The sequence below is a fragment of the Lactuca serriola genome, chromosome 2, assembly GCF_051521515.1.
Source record: "Lactuca serriola cultivar US96UC23 chromosome 2, Lser_US96UC23_V15, whole genome shotgun sequence".
NCBI classification, from domain to species: domain Eukaryota; kingdom Viridiplantae; phylum Streptophyta; class Magnoliopsida; order Asterales; family Asteraceae; genus Lactuca; species Lactuca serriola.
In genome coordinates, this window is record NC_136409.1 from 152,562,422 (window position 1) to 152,584,004 (window position 21,583).

General features: G+C 34.8%; 2 protein-coding genes across 2 annotated transcripts; one reads left to right on the top strand and one right to left on the bottom strand.

Annotated features, from left to right (window-relative positions):
- Positions 1–15,178: 15,178 nt before the first annotated feature.
- Positions 15,179–18,384, top strand: LOC145087048 (receptor-like protein 7). The gene has a single exon (XM_079024947.1). It carries the CDS (start codon positions 15,221–15,223, stop codon positions 18,146–18,148), a length of 2,928 nt encoding a protein of 975 aa, XP_078881073.1. The 5' UTR covers positions 15,179–15,220; the 3' UTR covers positions 18,149–18,384.
- An 862-nt stretch (positions 18,385–19,246) lies between these two features.
- Positions 19,247–20,888, bottom strand: LOC145087049 (putative transcription factor At3g04930). The gene has a single exon (XM_079024948.1). The coding sequence runs from the start codon at positions 20,723–20,725 to the stop codon at positions 19,502–19,504; it is 1,224 nt and encodes a 407-aa protein (XP_078881074.1). The 5' UTR covers positions 20,726–20,888; the 3' UTR covers positions 19,247–19,501.
- Between the last annotated feature and the right edge of the window lie 695 nt (positions 20,889–21,583).

A 21,583-nucleotide genomic window follows, 5' to 3' on the forward strand; every position in this document is an offset into this window, starting at 1 on the left:
ACTTTTATGTTTATTTTTTTTAAATCAAATAAAATTGTACTTACTTACCATCCACAATCAAATGCTTTTTTATATTTATTAATTTTTTTGTACTATATAAAATTTCTAACTTACATCTCGTGGTTTTCACGGGTTTTAACCTAGTAAATGTAATATAATCCTCTCTAATAAATGAATGTTTTTTTTGCCACTTGTCACACCCTCATTCAATTTGTCAAATGTTATTTTGTGATTATTTTGAATTAATTTTTTTTCCAAATCTCATTTTATAAGTTTTTCTATTTTATTAAATTTCACATAATATTTTAATGTAACAATTGCAATAAATGCAGTAATAAATTGATATCAATTTCATTAATAAAGTTACCTTTTAATTTCAAAATCCTAAAATTAAAGTTCATTAGTTTCTTTTTTTATTTAAATTATTTGTTTAAATTTAAAAGATAAAAAAACATTTCCATTATAATAATTCATTGTTTTTCTTATTTTCTTATAAATTCAAAGTTCTTAAATATTTTGACATTTATATATATATATATATATATATATATATATATATATATATATATATATATATTAAATTAACCCATATAATATATGAATCTTATAACTAGTTTCTAAATATTATAAAATAAGATAAAAATAGTTGTAAGAAAATTAGAAAAGTACAAACAAAACCTGAAAAACATAAATCATATTCATAAACAAAGCACAAATGTTATGAAAATACATTAAGTGACATCTTTTTCTCTAGTTTTAACATTAAGTTTTCCAATTTGTCCAATGATTACCAATTTTCCGTTCGACATAACACTCTGATGATTTGGCGTTGACATAGTATGATAATATGTCACTAGTTTGTGACATCACATTCTCGGTGTCAGAATTGAAAGAAAAGAAAACACAAAAAGAATAAAAATACAAAAATAAAATACAGTTGAAATTTATGACAGTTATCCAAAATCTAATGATTTTTGGGTAATGACAAGATTCTTTGTGACATTGCATACTAACCTATCTACTTCAACTTATTCACAATATCCAATAAGAATTCATATATACTTTTATTAAGCTTTAAAATATTGTATTTGTCCGTCTTAAAATAAATATTTGGAATTTAAATTTTTTAACTTTTAAAATATTGTATTTGCCTAAATTTATATTTTAAACATTCTTAATCAGTTTTTATATTCTATACTCATTTTAATTTATAAAAAAAGCTAATTGACCAAATTGCCCTTCAATATTAAAACCCTTTTGCCCTACATTGGATTGACCAAATTACCCCCAACTATATATATCCCTTCTTCTGATTATGTAAATGGAGATTGACGCCTTCTGATCTGATCGACATTTGAATACACACAGATGAACAACTAACAACCAAACCAACGATCACTAAACATACATGACCAATAAAACATGAGACTAATGTAACACCCTTAAATTAGGGCTAGACATTTTAAGTGATTTTAGTTGCAATTATTCATTTTATTGAATAATTAAAACCATCGCATAGGACAGTTATTTGTTATAAGCGTTACGGGCTACATAAATATCCATTTAATATATGCACATTATGTGAACACATATTATAAATATATATAATATTTATAGAAAATCTTATTTTAGAATTTATCGTTGATGTGATAAAATAAAGTGTAAAATAAAATATTATAAATAATCTTAATATGAGTTGTCGTAGTCATGATGACGATCTCGCAGACGTAAAGAATGTTCAAATTTGACTTCGTATGAGGAAGTTGTGATTTTTTTCAAAGTTTCGCGCTTAGCCCTACATGACAACGTGTGTCATAAAAAGTAAAATGGAAATTGGTTGCTTGTTAGCCAAAACAATCTAAACGAAAGTTGGTGTCCTCGGAAATACGCATCTATAGATATATAGAACATCGAGAACGGAGTTTGTGTGAATAAGTTATGTTTTGTAATAGAATAATTACCCAGTAAAATAAAGTATAAATCATACACACACACACACATATATATATATATATACATACACACACACACACACATATATATATATATATATATATATATATATATATATATATATATCATAAGAAATGTATCAATGATGTGGTCGTTATAAGACTAACACTGAATACTTTCGACATTAGTTTAATACAAATATCGTTAAATCTATTTAAAATAGTATTATAAAGGGTAATTTAGTTGTTTAAGCGTTGGGAATAATCTTTTTTAGTTGAAAGTGTCAAAGACGAAGTTCTGCCCACAGAGTTTCTAAGTTTTGCTAGAAAACTTTGTCTTTCGAAAGAAAAGCTAAGGTGTTAGGCGAAGCGTCGACCTAACAACAAATCATCCACTTTTAACAAGTGGATGCATAGTTACTTTCGTCTTACACATAAATACAAACTATCTAACTGCTTAAATGTTATACCTTCTTACTATATGTATTTATGATACTTGTGCTAGACATGATTATACTTGATTTAAATCGAATTTTGTTAAAATACTATTTACTTATTTTATTGTACTTAATTTACATTGGGTTGAAAAAGGATGTGAAAGATAAAACAATTATGTGAGGTCGTGACTACTATAGTACTATTGTACTAATGAAAAAGTTATCTAGTAGAGTGTAAATGATGACCACGTACTATTCTAGACAGTCTAGTGGAACACCGACAAACTGATAATCTGTAGGTGTTAATGTATTATGTGTTCATTTGATGTACTCTATCCCCCATGGTTGCCTTAATAACATATATTTCTATGGAACCCCAAAGTTGTATTGTCTACTTGTTACTTACAGTGATCCTTAGAATAGGTCCTTTGAGATCGCCATATTAGGATCAGGAAGTGAGAATAATGAGAATGAGTAATCGAGCTAATTATTTGGTGTGATATATGTTGGAAGAATTAGGGTTTATGTTGGAGATGTGGATACCCCTTGGATCGTGTGAACACTTTTTGAATTGATATTTCTATCCTATGTCTGGGTTATAAGAAAATCATCCTAGGATAATCCAAGAGGATACTTACGAATCTAGGCACAGAAAACATAAGCCAAATTGCTAAAAGGATTCTATGTTAGTTTGAAGAAGAGTGAACTAATCATCATGTCTCTTCTCAAAGAGAAGTGTCGTTTATATAATAAACGAGATTAGGGTTTGCCTCTTAGGGTTGGCCATCATGAGTTGCTTTGGAAGCAAGCCAAGAAATTCGGAATTTAATGAGGATTTAGGGTTTCCAAAATTGACGAATTTCGTCAGTTTTACCATATACACCCTCAAGAATTTCGTCAGTGGGACCCCAGCTAGGGGTTCTGCCCTTTAGACCCTGCTAGGGACGCTTCCCCTAGACCCCGCTAAAGGGCCGCTGCCCCTGGACCTTGACTTGTCGTCGAACCAGCTTCTAATTCGATCTTATACATGTTGCACTCTGCACAAACTCGTATATATAAGTGTACAAATTATGAAGCCCTTTAACTCACATGTTAGTTCCAATTACATAAAATGACATGGTGACACTAAAATCACGATATATATATATATATATATATATATATATATATATATATATACACATATATAAGATTTAATTATATTATTGCAGGTTTAAAATCCTATGTGCTCATCAGACTTCCAAGTATGACTCACTCAATTTATATGTATCACATGTACCAGTACGAAGGCACATGAATAGTGATTTAAGTCCACTGAGAGATTTAAAGAGTTTAAGGCCATTGGTATAATAAATAGTTGTAAGGCCTGTAATAACTAGTTTATGCTTATGCTTTCTATATCAGTTATGACATCCGGGATTTTTAAATATTAATGAAAAACATTTATTTAAAAATTTCATGATGTTAATTTTATCTTACAATGAAAGTGTTTTGGGACAAATTCCGCATTAATATATTCTTTTAAAGAATACTCTGTTTTAAATAAACATAAAGAAAAAGTTTTATTATATTTGATCATGAAAACCGGAGATATCGCAACTAACCTTATGTAACTTGTCAAAACGTCCTAAACTTTCCGGAATCAATGGCATTTATAGGTACTAATTCACATTTCCACAAATCAAATATGGGATTTCCATTAGCACATTTAAGGAGACAACCATCTTCTTCTACCCATCTATACGCTTTTTGATTTCCAAACCAGAGTATTACAATTTTAAATTTTAACTAAAAAAACTGTCAGATACTAAAAAGATAGAATAAAATAAAGATGATATTAGTCCACTTTCAAATTGTCCATGCTTCACGTGCATCTCCTTGAAATCCTTCAAGAATGATGTATTCTAATGTAACATATGCTCGGAATCCAATACATGCTCCTTTTAGAATCTTGATTTTATGCCTGAATCCCAAGATTTTCCTTTCCGCATCACAACTTTGTGAACCTTAATAACTGCAACCAAGATCAACATGAGTATCACAAAATCAAGCCATGGAGTAAAAATAAAGTTATATTTACACTTCAAAAATCCAAATCGAAAATTTCGTTGTTTCTCGCAATCAATGCTATGAACAAGGAAGAGTCACATACATACCTTAGATTAGATTGTGGTTGATGATTCGATATCGCAAGCGATAGTCATTGATCTGTATTAACAACATGAGAAAATGGAACCTGAAGATGCTGATGAAGATTGGGCATTAAACTATGGCTCTCGTTCTAAAGAGCGCGAGTCTCTTGATCATTCAAGAAGGTTAGGCTAAGGGGCAAGATCGCCATTCAATTATATGTTAAAAGAGTGTCGATATTTAGGGGCAATAAGGTCAATCTATTTAATTTTTTAAAATTATAATGATTATAAATATAAAAATTAATTATAAAATATTAAAAAAAATACTTGGAAAATTTTATGCGATATTTTGATTTTACGCAGGATAAATACAATATTTTGAAGTCTAACAAGAATATATACGGAACTTTTCCAAAATTAAAATACAAATAAAAAATTTTCTCAATTTATATTTTGTAGTATGTATCAGATGTATTAGTTAACTGCTCCAAAAATATTGGTTAAGTGTCATGTTATATATATATATATATATATATATATATATATATATATATATATATATATATATATATATATATATATATATATTATTAAACAAACAAATGTTTTTATTATTATAGAATCATTATTGATGGATAAAACAAAACATTCCTTTTAATTTCATTTGTTTATTTAGTCAAGAAACGATATTATTTTGGAAAAATACCGGGTATAGACATTATTTGGGGTTGAATTTTAAAATATAAAAAATTGAATTTTCGGGTATAGACATGGATTTCATGGAGGTAGCTCCGCGGAATGGCAAAATCGTAAACAAATGAGGAAATTAAAAAAAACTCAATTCCGCGGAGCTACGAGCTACAGTGGATTCCACGGAGGTAGCTCCGAGGAATGGATCTTCAGGGAAAAAAAATCTCCTCAAATGATTTTTTTATGTAATGATCTCTAATTAAAAAACCAATTTTTTTCCAATTCACATTCATTCCAAACATCGTCAAAAAAAATTTATACTATCAGAATCTTTTCTTGAAAATAATTAGTTGGGGGAATGAATATAAACCTGAAGAATCGATTTGAAAAGAAGAAGAAGAAGAAGAAGAAGAAGAAGAAGAAGAAGAAGAAGAAAACTGAAGATCCATTCCTCGGAGCTACCTCCGCGGAGCTCCGCGGAATCCACTGTAAGTCCACACAGAATGGATCTTGAGTTTTTTATTTCAGGGAGAATTTCATATATACCCTTATTAAACATTAAAATATCATATTTGTCTGACCTAATATCTAAATATCATATTTGTCTTTCTTAATATTTTAAAATATCATATTTATCCAAATCTATTTTTTTAATGATTTTTAATAATTTATAATTCCTTTTTATAATCTTCGATCATTATAATTGAAAAAACATATCAAATGGACAATAATACCCTTACTGGAATTATATCACAATTCACACTTAAGGATTTACAATCGAAGACTCCCATGATCACATCGCACGTATTAAAAATTGAAGTCGCCTTCCTTCTTCCTATGTTGTCGCGCCTTCCTTCTTGCAACGAGTGAGATTATTTGAAAGCCTAATTTGATGATATGACCATGGAGTGTTCTTGATCGGGTTACGGAAAGGAGGTCACTTACGTTTCTCTAATTTTGTTCAAATATGAACTGGATTCATTCTTGCATACATCGTTGGGAAATATGAAGCATATTTCGAGCAGATATTTAAGCGCCACCCAAAAGCTATGCAACATATACAGTTATACATTGACGAAAGATAGTAAAGGATGATTTTACTTTTTCATTTGAACAAGGGTCTCCAGTGAGAAACTAACAGAAACCCCTCCGTTATCCAAGAAATGCTTTTTTTTTTTTTTTTTTTTTTTGTACTTCAAAGACTGAGTTTAAAAGAGTGATAAGTGAAGGGAAATGTGCAGAGAGAAAAGAGGAGGGGGTATTAAGTGAAATGAATGGGCAAACATTTATATGAATTTTCTTTTAATGGCGAATGCAAACATTTATATGGATAACTGTGTGTTAGTTGACTATTGACTATTGTAGTATTTGGATGATATTTACGAAAACTAAAAATAAAAAAGTCATGTTTCCAGTTCCAGCTGAAATGAGAGCTTAAAATTGGAACATAGGAATTTGCGGGACTATTGATAAAAGAACATAATGAAGGCCAAATATATGGATTCACAAAAAAAAAAGAAGTTGATATTAAGATAAGATACTTTTGAATGGTGTAACGCCCGTAGATCCGGGCTAGTCAATTTAGAGATGATAAGCATCAAAAATGACTTTTTTATGGAAGATTATTTAGAAGGATTAATCTTAACCAAGTTTTAGTATATGTCACAAGGTTTCCGTGCATATAAAGAACGCCAAAATTCGAGTTATAACGAAGAAGTTATGACCTGTCGAAGTTTCGCGACAGAACCGAAACGACCTAGCGCGACCCAGCGCGACGTAAATAGTGAATTTAAGGTTGATAGATATCTATCCTTAGTGATCTAAATGAGAATTGAAGATCTCATCGATAGTAGTGCAACGACGGAAAGACAGACGAAAACGGACGTCAGACGAAGAAGTTATGAGTTTATAACGGAGTTTTCCTGTCCCGGCCTACTAAAAATAATATATAAGTAATATAATTATAACATATTTAAAATAAATTCAAAATTAGCCAATGGAGTCTAAACGAGAGTTGTAGAGCATAATCTCACCTTCGCGGCGATATAAAGAACGTCGAAAGTGAAGTTCGTATGCGAAAGTTATGAATTTCTGAAGTTCGGGGCGCGAAACCCCAAAACTGTCAGAGACCACGACGTGGCAAGCAGTGCCACGATGTGGCAAGTCTCCTGACACCTTCGGGAGGCCCCCAGATGCAACTTGGGATGACGCATGCAGTGACGACCAAGCCCACGACGTGGAAAAAGGTTGCCACGACGTGGCAAGGGCCAAATTTGCCCTATAAATAGATTTGAAGGATCAGCCGAGTTTGGTTGCTCATTCTCTCATCTCTCTTCCATATTACATTGATTTACGTGCAAAGAAGTACCCCCGAAGCCCCGGTATCAACCCCGAGACCCGAAGCAAGTCCTGAAGCCCGAAGATCCCGAGAAGAAAAGAGTTTCCGAGCCGAAGCTCTGCTCGCGAGAAACCCGGTGTGTGAAGTGATCCCGGTTTCACCGAAGAATACTACTTCTACAAGTCGTAGTGATGTCCGATCATCTTCTGATCAAGTGAGTGTATAGTCACTTTCATCTTAAACATAGATATGAAGTATTTTATAAAATACGTGCTATGTGTATATATATTGTTGTTTATACGTGTGAGTATGTGATCACTTTCTTCTAACATATATATATATATATATATATATATATATATATATATATATATATATATATTAAGTATTTGCTATGAAATACGTGCTATGTGTTTATATATTGTTGTTTATTTGAGATGAGTGTGGAATGGATGTTTTATATAGGTATTAAATGAGTTAATATGTATATGTATTTTATATCTACAAATATGTTGGATAGAACATGGGTAGATGAATTAGATGATGTGTGATGATAATTAGGTGATGAGAAATAAGTGATGATAATTAGGTGATGAGAAATAGGTAATGATAATTAGGTGATGAGAAATAGGTGATGATAGAAAGGTGATGATAGATAGGTGATGTGAGATGAGAGGAGATACCATAACCTTGACCGGCGATGTGGCAATTTGGCGATGTAGTCATCTACCAGAGTATAGATGGCGACCACGGACTATTCTAGATGACCCCGTGGAAACACCAGCAGGCTCATAACCTGTAGGTGATGAATTACGAGTCCAGGCGATGTTGTGGCTACGTATTCATGCGATGATAGACTAACCCTTACTATGAATTACGAGTCCAGGCGATGTTATGGCTACGTATTCATGCGATGATAGTCTAACCCTTATTATGATTTACGAGTCCAGGCGATGTTGTGGCTGCGTAATCATGCGATGATACCCTAACCCTTACTAGACATATATTGAGGGAGTGATCCCCGAATTAGTATTGTCTATGCAATGTAGGCGATGATCCTTAGGAAAAGTTCTTAGGAACAAGCATATAAGGATATAAGATGTAAGGAGATGAGTGGTAAATATGATATAGGAGATGACCCTTAGGATAATATCTTTAGGGAAGATTAAAATAAGATAATGGGGATGGGTAATTGGATTGATTATTTGATAATTAAATATAATAATTATATTATTGTGGGTTGAAAACCCTATATGCTCACCAGGCTCCCAAGCCTGACCCACTCAGTTTAATTGTATCACAGGTATCGATACGAAGCTGCTTTGCACTGAGAGATTAAAGGAGATGTAAATCACTAGAGTAAATAAATGTATGTTCTGTTTATGCTTATGTGAACATGACATCCCGAGGTTTTATTATTTAATGAAAATATATTCTCTTTGAGAAATGTTTTGATAAGTTTTTATCATATCTTGTTTTGGGAACAAATTCCGCAACCGTTTTCTTTAAACGATTACTCTGATTTATAAAACAAAGCATAAACAAACCGGTCTTTTCTGGCCGAGAAATTGGGGATGTCACAAATGGGTGTTGAAAAAACAAAGTGGGGCAGCTTCATGTACATAGATGTGTTAAACATATGAAACTTTGAAACTTTGAACGGGTAATACATGTGATGTGATCATGAGGAAGAGGGAATCCTTATGTATGAAATGTGATATAAATTAATCCAGTAAGGGCATTATTGTCCATTTGATATGTTTTTTCAATAATAGTGATTGAAGATTATAAAAAAGAATTATAAATTAATAAAAATCATTAAAAAAGTTGATTTGGGTGAATATGATATTTTAAAATATTAAGAAGGACAAATATGATATTTAGATGTTAGGCTGGACAAATATGATATTTTAATGTTTAGTAACGGTATAAACGAAATTCCCTTTTTTTTAATACACCAATTTATTTACGATTTTGTCATTTCGTGGAGCTACAGTAGATTCCGCGGAGCTCTCCGCGGAATGCATGTATATACCCAGAAATGTCCATTTTCATGTCTAAATTTTGAAAATACCCCTCATTTATTTACTATTGCCGGTATTTTCTGAAATAATTGACACAGGTGAAGATTGAAGACTCAAAATCTGATCTCTTTATTAAACGCTATATAGGTATATATACACATCTGTGAGTCCTTATCAGAAACCAAAGCAAACTAATAGGATAAGACTAATCTAAACATTCAAAATACATTTATCTATCAGATAACACCCAATTCTAGATAACTCCAATTCGGGATAACTCCAACACCCCCCCTCAAGTTGGAGCATGGGGATCAAAAATGCCCAACTTGTCAATAATGCGATCAAACTGTGTTTTTCCAAGAGCCTTGGTTAGAACATCCGCCAGTTGTTCAGAAGTATGCACATACGTAGGAGACACCAGTCCATCAGTAATCGCATCACGCACAAAATGACAATCTACTTCAATATGTTTTGTTCGTTCATGAAAGACAGGATTGTCTGCCAAATGTAAAGCAGCTTGATTATCACAATGAAGCTTAATAGGTTGAGAATGACAAACTCCCAAACTTAAGAGAAGATTTTTAAGCCATTTAAATTCACATGTAATAGCTGCCATAGATCGATACTCGGCTTTTGCGGAAGAGCGTGAAACAGTATGTTGTTTCTTAGTTTTCCACGCTATAGGCGAGTACCCAAGATAGACAATCCATCCGGTTAAAGAACGACGAGTAATAGGACAAGCAGCCCAATCGGAGTCACACCATCCTTCTAAAACTAGTTTACTATCAGAACTCAAGAGTATGCCACGTCCTGGAGTTCCTTTGAGATACTTAACCACACGAAGTGCCGCCTTCCAATGTTCTATACGGGGAGCTTGCATAAACTGGGAAAGTATATGAACCAAATAACCAAGATCAGGCCGTGTAACAGCTAAATAAATAAGTCTTCTCACCAATCGACGATAGACTTCTGGATCAGATAACAATGCTCCACCAGCAAGCCCAAGTTTGTGATTTTGTTCCATCGGGAATCCAGCGGGTTTGGCACCCATTACACCAGCTTCTTTTATGATATCAAGTGTGTACTTGCGTTGCCAAAGAAATAGCCCTTTGGGGCTTCTTGCCACTTCAATTCCCAAGAAATACTTCAAAGCTCCAAGATCTTTCATGTGAAAACACTTATGAAGATATGTTTTGAAAGATATGATGGCATTAGAGTCATTGCCTGAAATAATTAAATCATCAACATAAACCACGACATTAATTTGAATAGAGCCTCGTGTGTAGGTAAACAAAGAGTAATCTGAATATGATTGGCGGAAACCATAATCTTTAAGAGATCTAACAAGTTTAGCAAACCAGCAGCGCGGAGCTTGTTTGAGCCCATAAAGAGATTTGCGTAATCGACACACAAGATTAGGGTTAGAGCACCTGAATCCAGGTGGGAGTCGCATGTACACCTCTTCAGTCAAATCACCGTGTAAGAAAGCGTTATGGACATCCATTTGATGTAGCTCCAAGTTTTTGGCGGCTGCTACAGCAAGAAACACGCGCACGATGGTCATTTTAGCCACAGGTGCAAATGTCTCATTATAATCGATTCCTGCCTTTTGATGATTCCCAAACACCACCAGTCGTGATTTATACCTCTCAATTTCACCTGTAGAGAGATATTTGATTTTGTAGACCCATTGACTGCCAAGAGCTTTCTTTCCTGGGGGTAAAGTGGTCAAGATCCAAGTACCATTGTCTTGAAGTGCTCTTATTTCCTCTTGCATTGATTTTTGCCAAACATCAGATTTCATTGCCTCTTTAAAGGAACGGGGTTCATGACCAACAACAATGGCGGCTAAAAAATGCTGATATTTGGGAGAAAATTTATCACAAGTGATGTAATGAGCTATAGGATAGGGATTACCTGAGGAAACTGATGAAGTCGGGTGTGAGTGAGACGGGACAGTACGCGTATGAGAGATGAAGTCGCGAAGGAGAACCGATGGAAATTTTTCACGATGTCCCCTACCAAGTTGATCTTTGGTTGCAGCAGTAGAGGATTGCAGTGATGATGCATTGTGAGGGTGTTCTGGGATGGGCTGTCCAGGGGAAGATTGTTCTGAAGTAGGCTGTGACTCAACAGTGGGCTGTTCCGTAGTGGGCTGTGACTCAACAGTGGGCTGATCGGAAATTGGTTCCTCTGGTTTGAAATAATTAGGTAACTCATTTAGTGTAGGTGCGTTTGGTTGAGTTTGTAGATTAATGTCAACATAGGGGAAAATGTCTTCAAAAAATTTGACATCTCTTGAAACAAAGAATGTTTTGGTATCAAGATCGTATAGCTTCCACCCTTTCTTACCAAATGTATATCCCACAAACATGCATTTACGACTTCGACTGGCAAATTTATCACCCTTAGATTTTTGATTGTGCGCAAAGAAAAGACACCCAAATGTTTTGATTGTAGAATAGGATGGAGCGTTACCATATAAAATTTCAAAAAGGAGTTTTATTATCCAATAGAGGAGACGGTGTGCGATTGATCAAATGAGAAGCAGTGAGCACACATTCTCCCCAAAAAGTGACTGGCAAATGAGCTTGAAACATTAGGGCACGAACAACATTTAAAAGATGTTTGTGTTTTCTTTCAACACGACCATTTTGTTGGGGGGTACCAACAAATGAGGTTTGAAAAATAATCCCTTTAGTGGTAAAATAATCAAGTAAACAATTGAATTCAGTTCCATTGTCACTTTGAACAATATTAATCTTTTTAGAAAATTGTCTATCAATCATAGCAACAAAGGACATGAACGTTTGAAAAACTTCAATTTTATCAACCATAAGATAAATCCAAACAGCCCGAGAGTAATCATCTACTAAGGTTAAGAAATATCGCGCTCCACAACTAGAAGGGTATTTATAAGGACCCCACAAATCATAATGTATTTTCTCAAAAATTCGACTAGTTTTATTATTACTTAAAGAAAATTTATCTCTAGAATGTTTAGCCTGAAAGCACACTTCACAGGCTTTATTCAAACTACCCCTTATATCACTAGTAGGAAGGAGGGATTTCACCACTTTTTCTGAAGGATGACCCATTCGTTTGTGCCACAATTCCAATATTGATGAAGCTCCATTGACCGCAACACGATGAATAGATTCTCCTTTCCCAAAGTAGTACAATCCGTCCCGTCTAACACCCGCTCCAATCAGCTTCCTCGACCGGTCCTGTATAGCACACATATGAGAATCAAATTGAGTAATACATCTCATATCATCATTTAATTGTGACACCGAAATCAAGTTACAATTCAAACGAGGAACTAAGAGTACACTTTTGAGTGTGATTTTGTCATACAAATTGACACTACCCTCACGGGTAGCCATGACTTTCATTCCATTAGGCAATCTGACAAGAGTTTTTGGAACCTGTCATATATTATGTAACCAAGTAACATCACCAGTGACATGATGGGTTGCCCCAGAATCAATAATCCAAAGTCATTTTTGAAACATACCGTTCAATTTTTCTTCAGGAATTTTAGAAGTACTCATTAAACCTATTAGAGCCTTCCACTGTTCAGCAGTGAACAGTAAAGGTGTTCCTGTTGAATGCGCCTGGCCTGACCCAATATTCTGAGTAGGCCTAAGTTGTTGTCCAGTAGAGATGGAGTGGGCCCGATGAGAACCCCTTCCACGTCCGCCTGAACGACCACCACCTCTACTCCCTCCATCATTTTTACTTCTGTCCTCCCACCACTCTGGATATCCAACCAATTCGAAACAGGAACTCGAATCATGACCAGATCTCTTGCAATGGGAGCAATGCAAGGATGATTTGTCCACTTTCTCTGCACGACCTCCTCTTCCTTTGTTTAAGGTTGCTCGAACGCTAAACCCTAGCACATCCGCGGGTTTATCTTCTACCATTACATGAGAAGTCCTCACCCTCTCATCTTGAAGCACAAGCTGATAGGCCTTATCAAGAGATGGAAGTGGATCCTGTGACAAGATACTAGTGCGCAAAGTGGAGAAAATGTCAGTGTTCAACCCATAAGAAACTTGTGAAGCATATCAGTTTCTCTTCTTTCTTCATGTTTAGATCCGGCTGTACATTCTTTACAACAGGAGCAGTCAATAAGAGGTTCATGTTTATGCAATTCTTCCCACAATCCAGTCAATTTTCCGAAATACTCAGAAACTGGCATATTTTTGCCTTGTTCACACTTGGCGATCAATGACTTCAGCTGTTGAATTCTTGGTCCATTGACCACAGCATATCGCGATTTCAAAGTCTCCCACAATTTCTTTGCATCACGATGTTTGGACAAGGAACACTTAACCTCAGGATCAATTGTGTTCATAATCCAGGATACTAACATCGCATTAATCGTATTCCAATCAGCTTCTGTAACAAGTGGCACCCTTTCAGTAATCGTCCCATCAAGAAACCCGAACTTTCTTCGTGCTTCCAAGGCCATCTGGATGTCACCAGCCCAGTCATCGTAATTGTCTCCTCGGAGCCTAGTCGGTGTGATAAAATCCCCTGGTCGATCTTGGGGACCAAGGTAAAACGGCGAGTTGGCTTTGATTGTCTGAGAAGCATTCGCTCCAGAGGATTCTTTTCCCGATTTTGTCATGGCGCAAGGTTATATTTCAAAACCACGCTTTGATACCATGAAATAATTGACACAGGTGAAGATTGAAGACTCAAAATCTGATCTCTTTATTAAACGCTATATATGTATATATACACATCTGTGAGTCCTTATCAAAAACCAAAGCAAACTAATAGGATAAGACTAATCTAAACATTCAAAATACATTTATCTATTAGATAACACCCAATTCTAGATAACTCCAATTCGGGATAACTCCAACATTTTCCCATATTATTTTTTCAATAATTTTTCAGACAAATACAATTTATCCAAAAAAACATCACTTCCTCAAATATAAGAAAAGGTCAGCTTTCATTTATTTCTTTCACTGTTTTCCTAATCGATTACTTACTTTTTCAATCACTTTCTCAAATACAAGAAAAGGTCAGCTTTCATTTATTTCTTTCACTGTTTTCCTAATAGATTACTTACTTTTTCAATCACTTTCTCAAATACAAGAAAAGGTCAGCTTTCATTTATTTCTTTCACTGTTTTCCTAATAGATTACTTACTTTTTCAATCTAAACATGTAATCAACAAATCATGCTGATGATCGCAAACGAAATATAAGTACAATTATTAAAGGTACAATATTACAAGAATAACCAGTTGATCTTTAACATATCCTACTTGTTAAAGTTTTAAAAAAAATATCAACATAAGACGTTTAATGTAACTTTTAATTATTATTGTTCAGATAAATTGAAAGTGATTGTTTAGTTTCTTAACTGTAAATATATTAATTTGTCTTTTTCCAAAAAAAAAATCTTTTACAAATAAACTATGAATTTAACTTGAAATCTTATACATTTCGTCAAAAGTCTTTGGTTTTTGGCTTGTATAGTTGATTATTAGCTCCCACTTCGCTCTTTCCCACAGCAATGGTGACATTTTTTCCAAGTTAGTTGAATATTAATTATACACACAAACGGTCTATATAAAGAACATCGGCTTCCACAAATCATAAAAATATCAAACACTCTTCCCATGGCTCCATGCTTAAATCACTTCAACTTGTTGCAATTGCAAACCATCTCCTTTGTATACATGTTGATCACAGTCTCATCATTAAGCCTAGATGAAGAATGCTCAACCTTGTTTCAGTTTAAGCAAAGCATCATTATACAAGATGATGCAGTTTGTGATGCTCGTTGGTTTCAAAAGTTTAACTCATGGAAGCCTACAAGCAACTCATCGGATACTGGTTTTGATTGTTGTTCATGGGATGGAGTGGTGTGCAGCAAGGAAGATAAGTATGGTCAAGTGATTTCCCTTGACTTGAGTGAAAGCTTTCTTTGTGGGCATATCAACTCTAGCTCCACCCTCTTCAACCTTGTTAATCTCCAAAGACTCAACCTAGCCATGAACAACTTTTTTGAATCTGAAATCCCACCTCAGATTGGTCGTTTGAAGCAGTTAAGAACGCTTAATCTCTCTGATTCTGGATTCACTGGCGAAATCCCGAGTGAAATCTCGCAGTTGACACAATTGTCTTCTTTAGATATGTCAGGGAATCCATTAAAGCTTCAAAGTCATGGTCTCCATCTAGTGCAAAACTTAACAAGACTTGAAGAACTCCATCTCTCCGGGGTTGATATTAATTCTTCGGTGCCTCGTTTCTTGGCAAACTTTTCTTCTTTGAGTTCCATCAGGCTATTTGGTTGTTCACTTCGGGATGAATTCCCTGTAGCCATATTTGAGCTACCACAGTTGAAAATTCTTAGTTTGGGATCCAATACCAATCTCATTGGTTCCTTTCCTGAATTTCGTAACAACAGCTTACTTAAATATGTAGACGTAGTTTTAACAAGTTTCTTTGGAATCGTGCCAGAATCCATAAGCAACCTAAACCATTTGCTATATTTGCGCCTCACTGGATGCTCTTTCTCGGGTCCCATTCCAGGTTCGCTTTCCAACTTGACCCAACTCACTAGCTTGCGTCTTGCTGGAAATGAATTCACAGGCTTCGTTCCTTCACTGGTAAGTCTTTTGGAACTTGATTATTTGGAACTAAGTGGTAACAAATTCGAGAAGGGTCCTTTTCCTAATTGGATTGGAAAGATGACTAAACTTAGTAAATTGTATTTAACTGGTACGAACATGTATGGTGAAATCCCACCTTTTCTTGGAAACCTAACCAAACTTAGGGTTGTTGCAATAGGAAAAAATTCTCTTAGTGGTCATATACCATCCTCGTTTTTCAACCTCACTCAACTCACAATCTTAGACCTTCAAGATAACGAATTGCAAGGGCCAATTTCAAGCTCATTTTCCAACTTTAAAAGTCTTCAAGATCTTCTCCTAAAGTTGAACAACTTCAGTGGTAGGGTAGACATAGACATATTCCTAGGTCTCAACAAACTAGAAACTCTCGCGTTAGGTCATGGTACAATATCGTTAGTGTCCACCAAAAACTACACCAATAGCACCATACCACAATTGAGCCGATTAGAACTAACATCATTAAATTTGAAGGGTTTTCCTGTTTTTTTGAGGTTTCAAAATAGATTGTCAGCCTTACTTCTTAGTAACAACCTAATTGAGGGTCTTGTACCGGTGTGGATTTGGAACAACAGTCAAGAAACATTAGGGGTGATTGATCTTACGTATAATAGTATCACTGGCTTTCATCAGAATCCTCGTATTCTACCATGGATACGTTTAGAAGGATTTTTCATGATGAATAATCGGTTACAAGGACAACTACCAATTCCACCACAAACCACAGTTGTTTATGATGTCTCGAATAATAATTTGACACGAGAAATCCCACCATTGTTATGTGAAGTGAAATCTCTTCGAGTGTTAGATTTGTCTTCTAACAATATGAGAGGAACTCTTCCTTTATGTTTGGGTAGCTTAAGTAATTCGTTGTTCATTTTGAATCTGAGAAGCAACAACTTCTATGGCATAATGATGAATGGGTTTACACATGGAAGCCAGTTGAAAAGTATTGATTTGAGCGAAAATGGGTTTACAGGTCAACTTCCAAGATCATTGACAAATTGTACCGATTTAGAGGTTCTTTCTCTTGGAGATAATTCTTTTGATGATGTCTTTCCAATTTGGTTGGGAACTCTTGCTAAACTACAAGTTCTAGTTTTGAGGTCTAACAAATTATATGGTCCAATTCAAGATTCGACAAATGTTTCTTCACAATTCTCTAAGTTACGTATCATAGACCTATCTAACAACAATTTCAGTGGTCTATTGCATGAAGAATACTTCCAAACTTGGAATGCTATGAAATCGGTTTATAATGGCGAATCATCTGTTTTGGAATCATTGATGTCCTTGAACTCATTCACGTCACAAAGGCCATACTCGATGACATTAATACACAAAGGTGTCAGAACACAGTTCGAACGTATCTTAGACATATTCACAGCTATCGATCTCTCTTCTAACAATTTTGAAGGGGATATTCCATTATCAATCCAAGATCTTCGAGGGCTTGAATCACTCAATCTTTCCAACAATCATTTTCAGGGACGCGTGTTTCCATCATTGGGGTACCTAGAGAATCTCGAATCTTTAGATCTCTCTCGAAACAAGCTATCTGGAGAAATTCCTCAACAATTGGTGCAACTCGGCTTTCTTGCTATTTTCAGTGTGTCATTCAACAATCTTGATGGGCGTATACCACAAGGGAAACAGTTTAATACATTTGAGAATAGCTCGTATGAAGGGAATCCTCGATTATGTGGAGAACCTTTATCCAATGATTGTCGAAATTGGTATGTATCAAGATCTGAACCAACAAGCGATGAATCGGAGTCCCTATTCCCAAGTGAAGGAATTGATTGGGTGTTTGTATTTTGTGGAGTTGGAAGTGGGCTAGTTATTGGGATTGTTATTGGGAGCTTTCTATATACAAGATATATTGATCGATTCACAAAGAGGAAGATCGTATAGAGAAGAAACCAGTCAAGTTATTTTACGAAGATGAAAGAAGCTTTTAAATGTATTTTAGTCATACTATTCTTTTGTTTTCAAGCTACTTTTAATTTAGATCACAGGTGGAGTATTTGGTGTTTGTGTAATTGGAATTAAGGTTTCATGTTCGTGTCATATGTAAGTTGATAAAAAATTCAGTGTTTAATCTTTTTAACAAAATAGTGAAATACCAAAATAACATCGCACAATTTAAACCTTGTTATAAATTAAATAAAAAAATTAGTAACTTGTTTCGCAATTTCTTTGGAAATATCCTATCAATGATTCATAATTGTGACAAGGACTTTCTAAACAAATGGAAAATGCTTATGTTTAATGTTGGAGCCCATTTACAATGAAATAATATTAGTTTGAAGTTTTATGGAAAAGATAGATAGATAAATGCCGCTTAAATTAAGCATATTATGTTTATGATTTGTAGCACGTATACATTTTGGAAAGTGTTAATATCATTGCATATTTCATCGAAAGGACACATTGACATAACTTTTAACTTTTAAGATCTGAATTTTTGAAAAGCTTTTACTTTTTAAGATCTAAACTTTTAAGAAATGGGATAGGACGGTGGATGGAAAAAAGGGGCAGACGTGTGAAATAGAAATATAAGAGAAAAAGATTTACTGGGAAATTATAATATTTTTCTCTTAAAAATTAAGAGATTGTTGAACGATTAAAACACAAAAATTAAAATGCTATTAAACATAAAAATTCAAAATCTTCATATAAATTCAAAAAGTAAAAGGCTACCAAACAACCATTTAAATGTCTCAAACTTTTTTAAATAAGTTTCACTATTAAAGTTCAGTTAATTAATATGAGTAAAAAATTAAAAAAGTAAAATGTAATTTGTTAGTTGTTTGACTTTGACTATGTTGTGACAATAACATAGTGACGTGTACTTTATGTTATACTTTCAAAATTAACAACATTCAATTAATGATTAGAAAAGAAAGACTAAAAACATAATCATAATTATTCAACAAATAATCAAGATTATCAACTAGTAAAACTACATTATGCGAATGTATAAGTTATTAAGTTATACGATTAAGTCTATGCACAAAGTTCATGATGGAGTTAGCCATGAACGGCTAAACACATGATCAAGTTTATTCAACAGCAAGCTTCAAGAGAAAAAAGAAAAAAAGAAAAAATCTAAACAGAGTAAATTGCCTACAACAGTATGCACTATCGATCAAATGATCATATAACTTATGAACTTAAAAGCCATGGTTGAAGAACTTCTAGAACTTCAAGAATTTACTCACTGATTACATACATAGATTAAGATTTCTTATTTCTTATTTCTTATTACCTCCTCATTGACCTCAGTTCTTCCAATTGTGACTTGATTTGATCCTGCACCAATTCCAATCTCTTTGAACAAACTTCCAATTCTAATATGTGTTGCTTCCTCCATTTCTCATCAGTAATATCCCCAAATGGGAAATTCATAGATCCGAAAAGAGAAAAAGGATCAAAATTCATCCCTCCGGAGCTTAATCCCCTGAAATTGCCACGACCCATGTTCTGCGAACCATCGAGCAACTCCTTGAACAATGGTAGTAAGTAATTCCTCACAGTTTCTTCGACCACGTTAGGGATTGGATTTGAAGAATTCGAAACCCCTTCTACCACAGGTGGAGCAGGGGGTTGTTGCTGAATGATTTTTTCCTCGATTTTGACTCCACTAGACCTTGATCGCTTTCTTGATCGGGGAATTTTCTTCTCTGAACTGTTGGGATGTGGATGTGGATGCGCAACGCCGTTCCCGTTTTGCTCGTTCAAGTTAAAAGTAAGGTTTAGGTTAGGATTTGGGTAAGGGTTAGGGTTATTGGGTTCTTCGTCTTCGAATCTGGCAACATCTGCAGTTGCAGGAGTGGATACGAGAGCAGCTTCGGAGCTCCATATCTTACATGATAGCTCGAAAGTGATCTGATCATGGGCGCTCTTGAAGACATATTCTTTGCCGGAACTGATCTTACTAAGAACATTCCGGTACTTCTTTTTCAATCTCCGGAGCTTCTCAACCAATTGGTTCTTATTGAAATCCAACTGCAATTTATTCTTGATCTGATCATAAAAAGCAGTTGTATCATGGTGATGGTGGTGGAACGGGTTATTAACAAGACGCTGGTTGGTGTAATCAAGGAATCCCTGTAACAGCTCAATCTCATCTTCATCTGTCCATAGCCGCTGGAACAAACGTCGAGACTCGTCTAAAGGCACGATCTTCCTCTGTTCTACAACACCATCAGATCGGGAGATGGGAGTGGCGTTAACCGTACCAGTTATTGCTGCCGTTGGTGTAGCGGCGACGGTGGTGTTGGCGTTGGGAACACCAGCTACGGCGATGGTGACTCCGCCGACGCCGGAGGACACGGAATCATCCTCTTCCTCGTCATCAACCAAATCAACATCGTCTTCATCAACGTTCTGATTGGGTAGGGTTAGATCGTCGTCTTCGCTTTCATCGTCTTCGTCTAGATCTTCGCCGTAGACGGTGGCGATGTGGTCGTCTTCTTGGGAACCCATGGTGGTTGAATCTAGGGTTGGGTGCCAAACAAAGAAGGGGGGGTTAGGTTGGGTGCGCTGGGTTAGGCCTGTGGTGAAAAGGAAGGCTTGGGTGGAGGACCACGGGAAGGAGCGTGGCGTGTTGGCTTCTTTTTCTCTCGTACCGTTCAGAATAAATTAAAATTTCCTATTAAGAGATACAACACTTTACTCATTGAATAATAATTAAACGAGACCAATTCTTTTAAGACAAAATTACATATGTTCAATTATGATTATTAGTTTTGTTGCAATTAGCAAAATTAGTCATTCGTACGAAGTACTAACGTTCTGTCACTTTGCTTCCGTCAAGAACCCTTATACGTGAGGGTATTTTCGTCTTTTTCATTAACACGTGTCGTTGTTTTTTCCAATTTCGTTTATAGTTCGTTAGTGTAAGTCTCATTGTCTATCACCATTGAACCCTAAACGACAAGTGAGTTGATAAATTAGACAATGTATGCAATATGTACTTTTGTTCTTCTCATTTGATTGTTAGTTTGTAAATTATGATTGTAAACGTTTTATAGTTCTAATTCTAAAACCTCAATTGTTTTTTTTTTTTTTTTTTATTATTATTATTTTTTTTTATTTAGATTTCTGAACAATTCTTTATTGTATTTTATTTACTTTGCTTGTCAATTCTTCCGTATGAAAATTTATTAGTCCTTAAACCCATTATTGACATACATGCTTATCCATAAGAGGTTATGATTTTAGTTGGGAAAGAACGGCGAAGTCCATCCGAACCGTCCAATGAAGAATAAGAGGAGAGCAAAGCGCCAATGGCGCGCGAAGCGCATGCGGAACGGGCACGGAGAAAAATTCGCAATGACTACC

Bases quoted from the DNA above. Each gene is read 5' to 3' on its own strand.
- LOC145087048 (XM_079024947.1), top strand. From the start codon at position 15,221: ATGGCTCCATGCTTAAATCACTTCAACTTGTTGCAATTGCAAACCATC.
- LOC145087049 (XM_079024948.1), bottom strand. From the start codon at position 20,725: ATGGGTTCCCAAGAAGACGACCACATCGCCACCGTCTACGGCGAAGAT.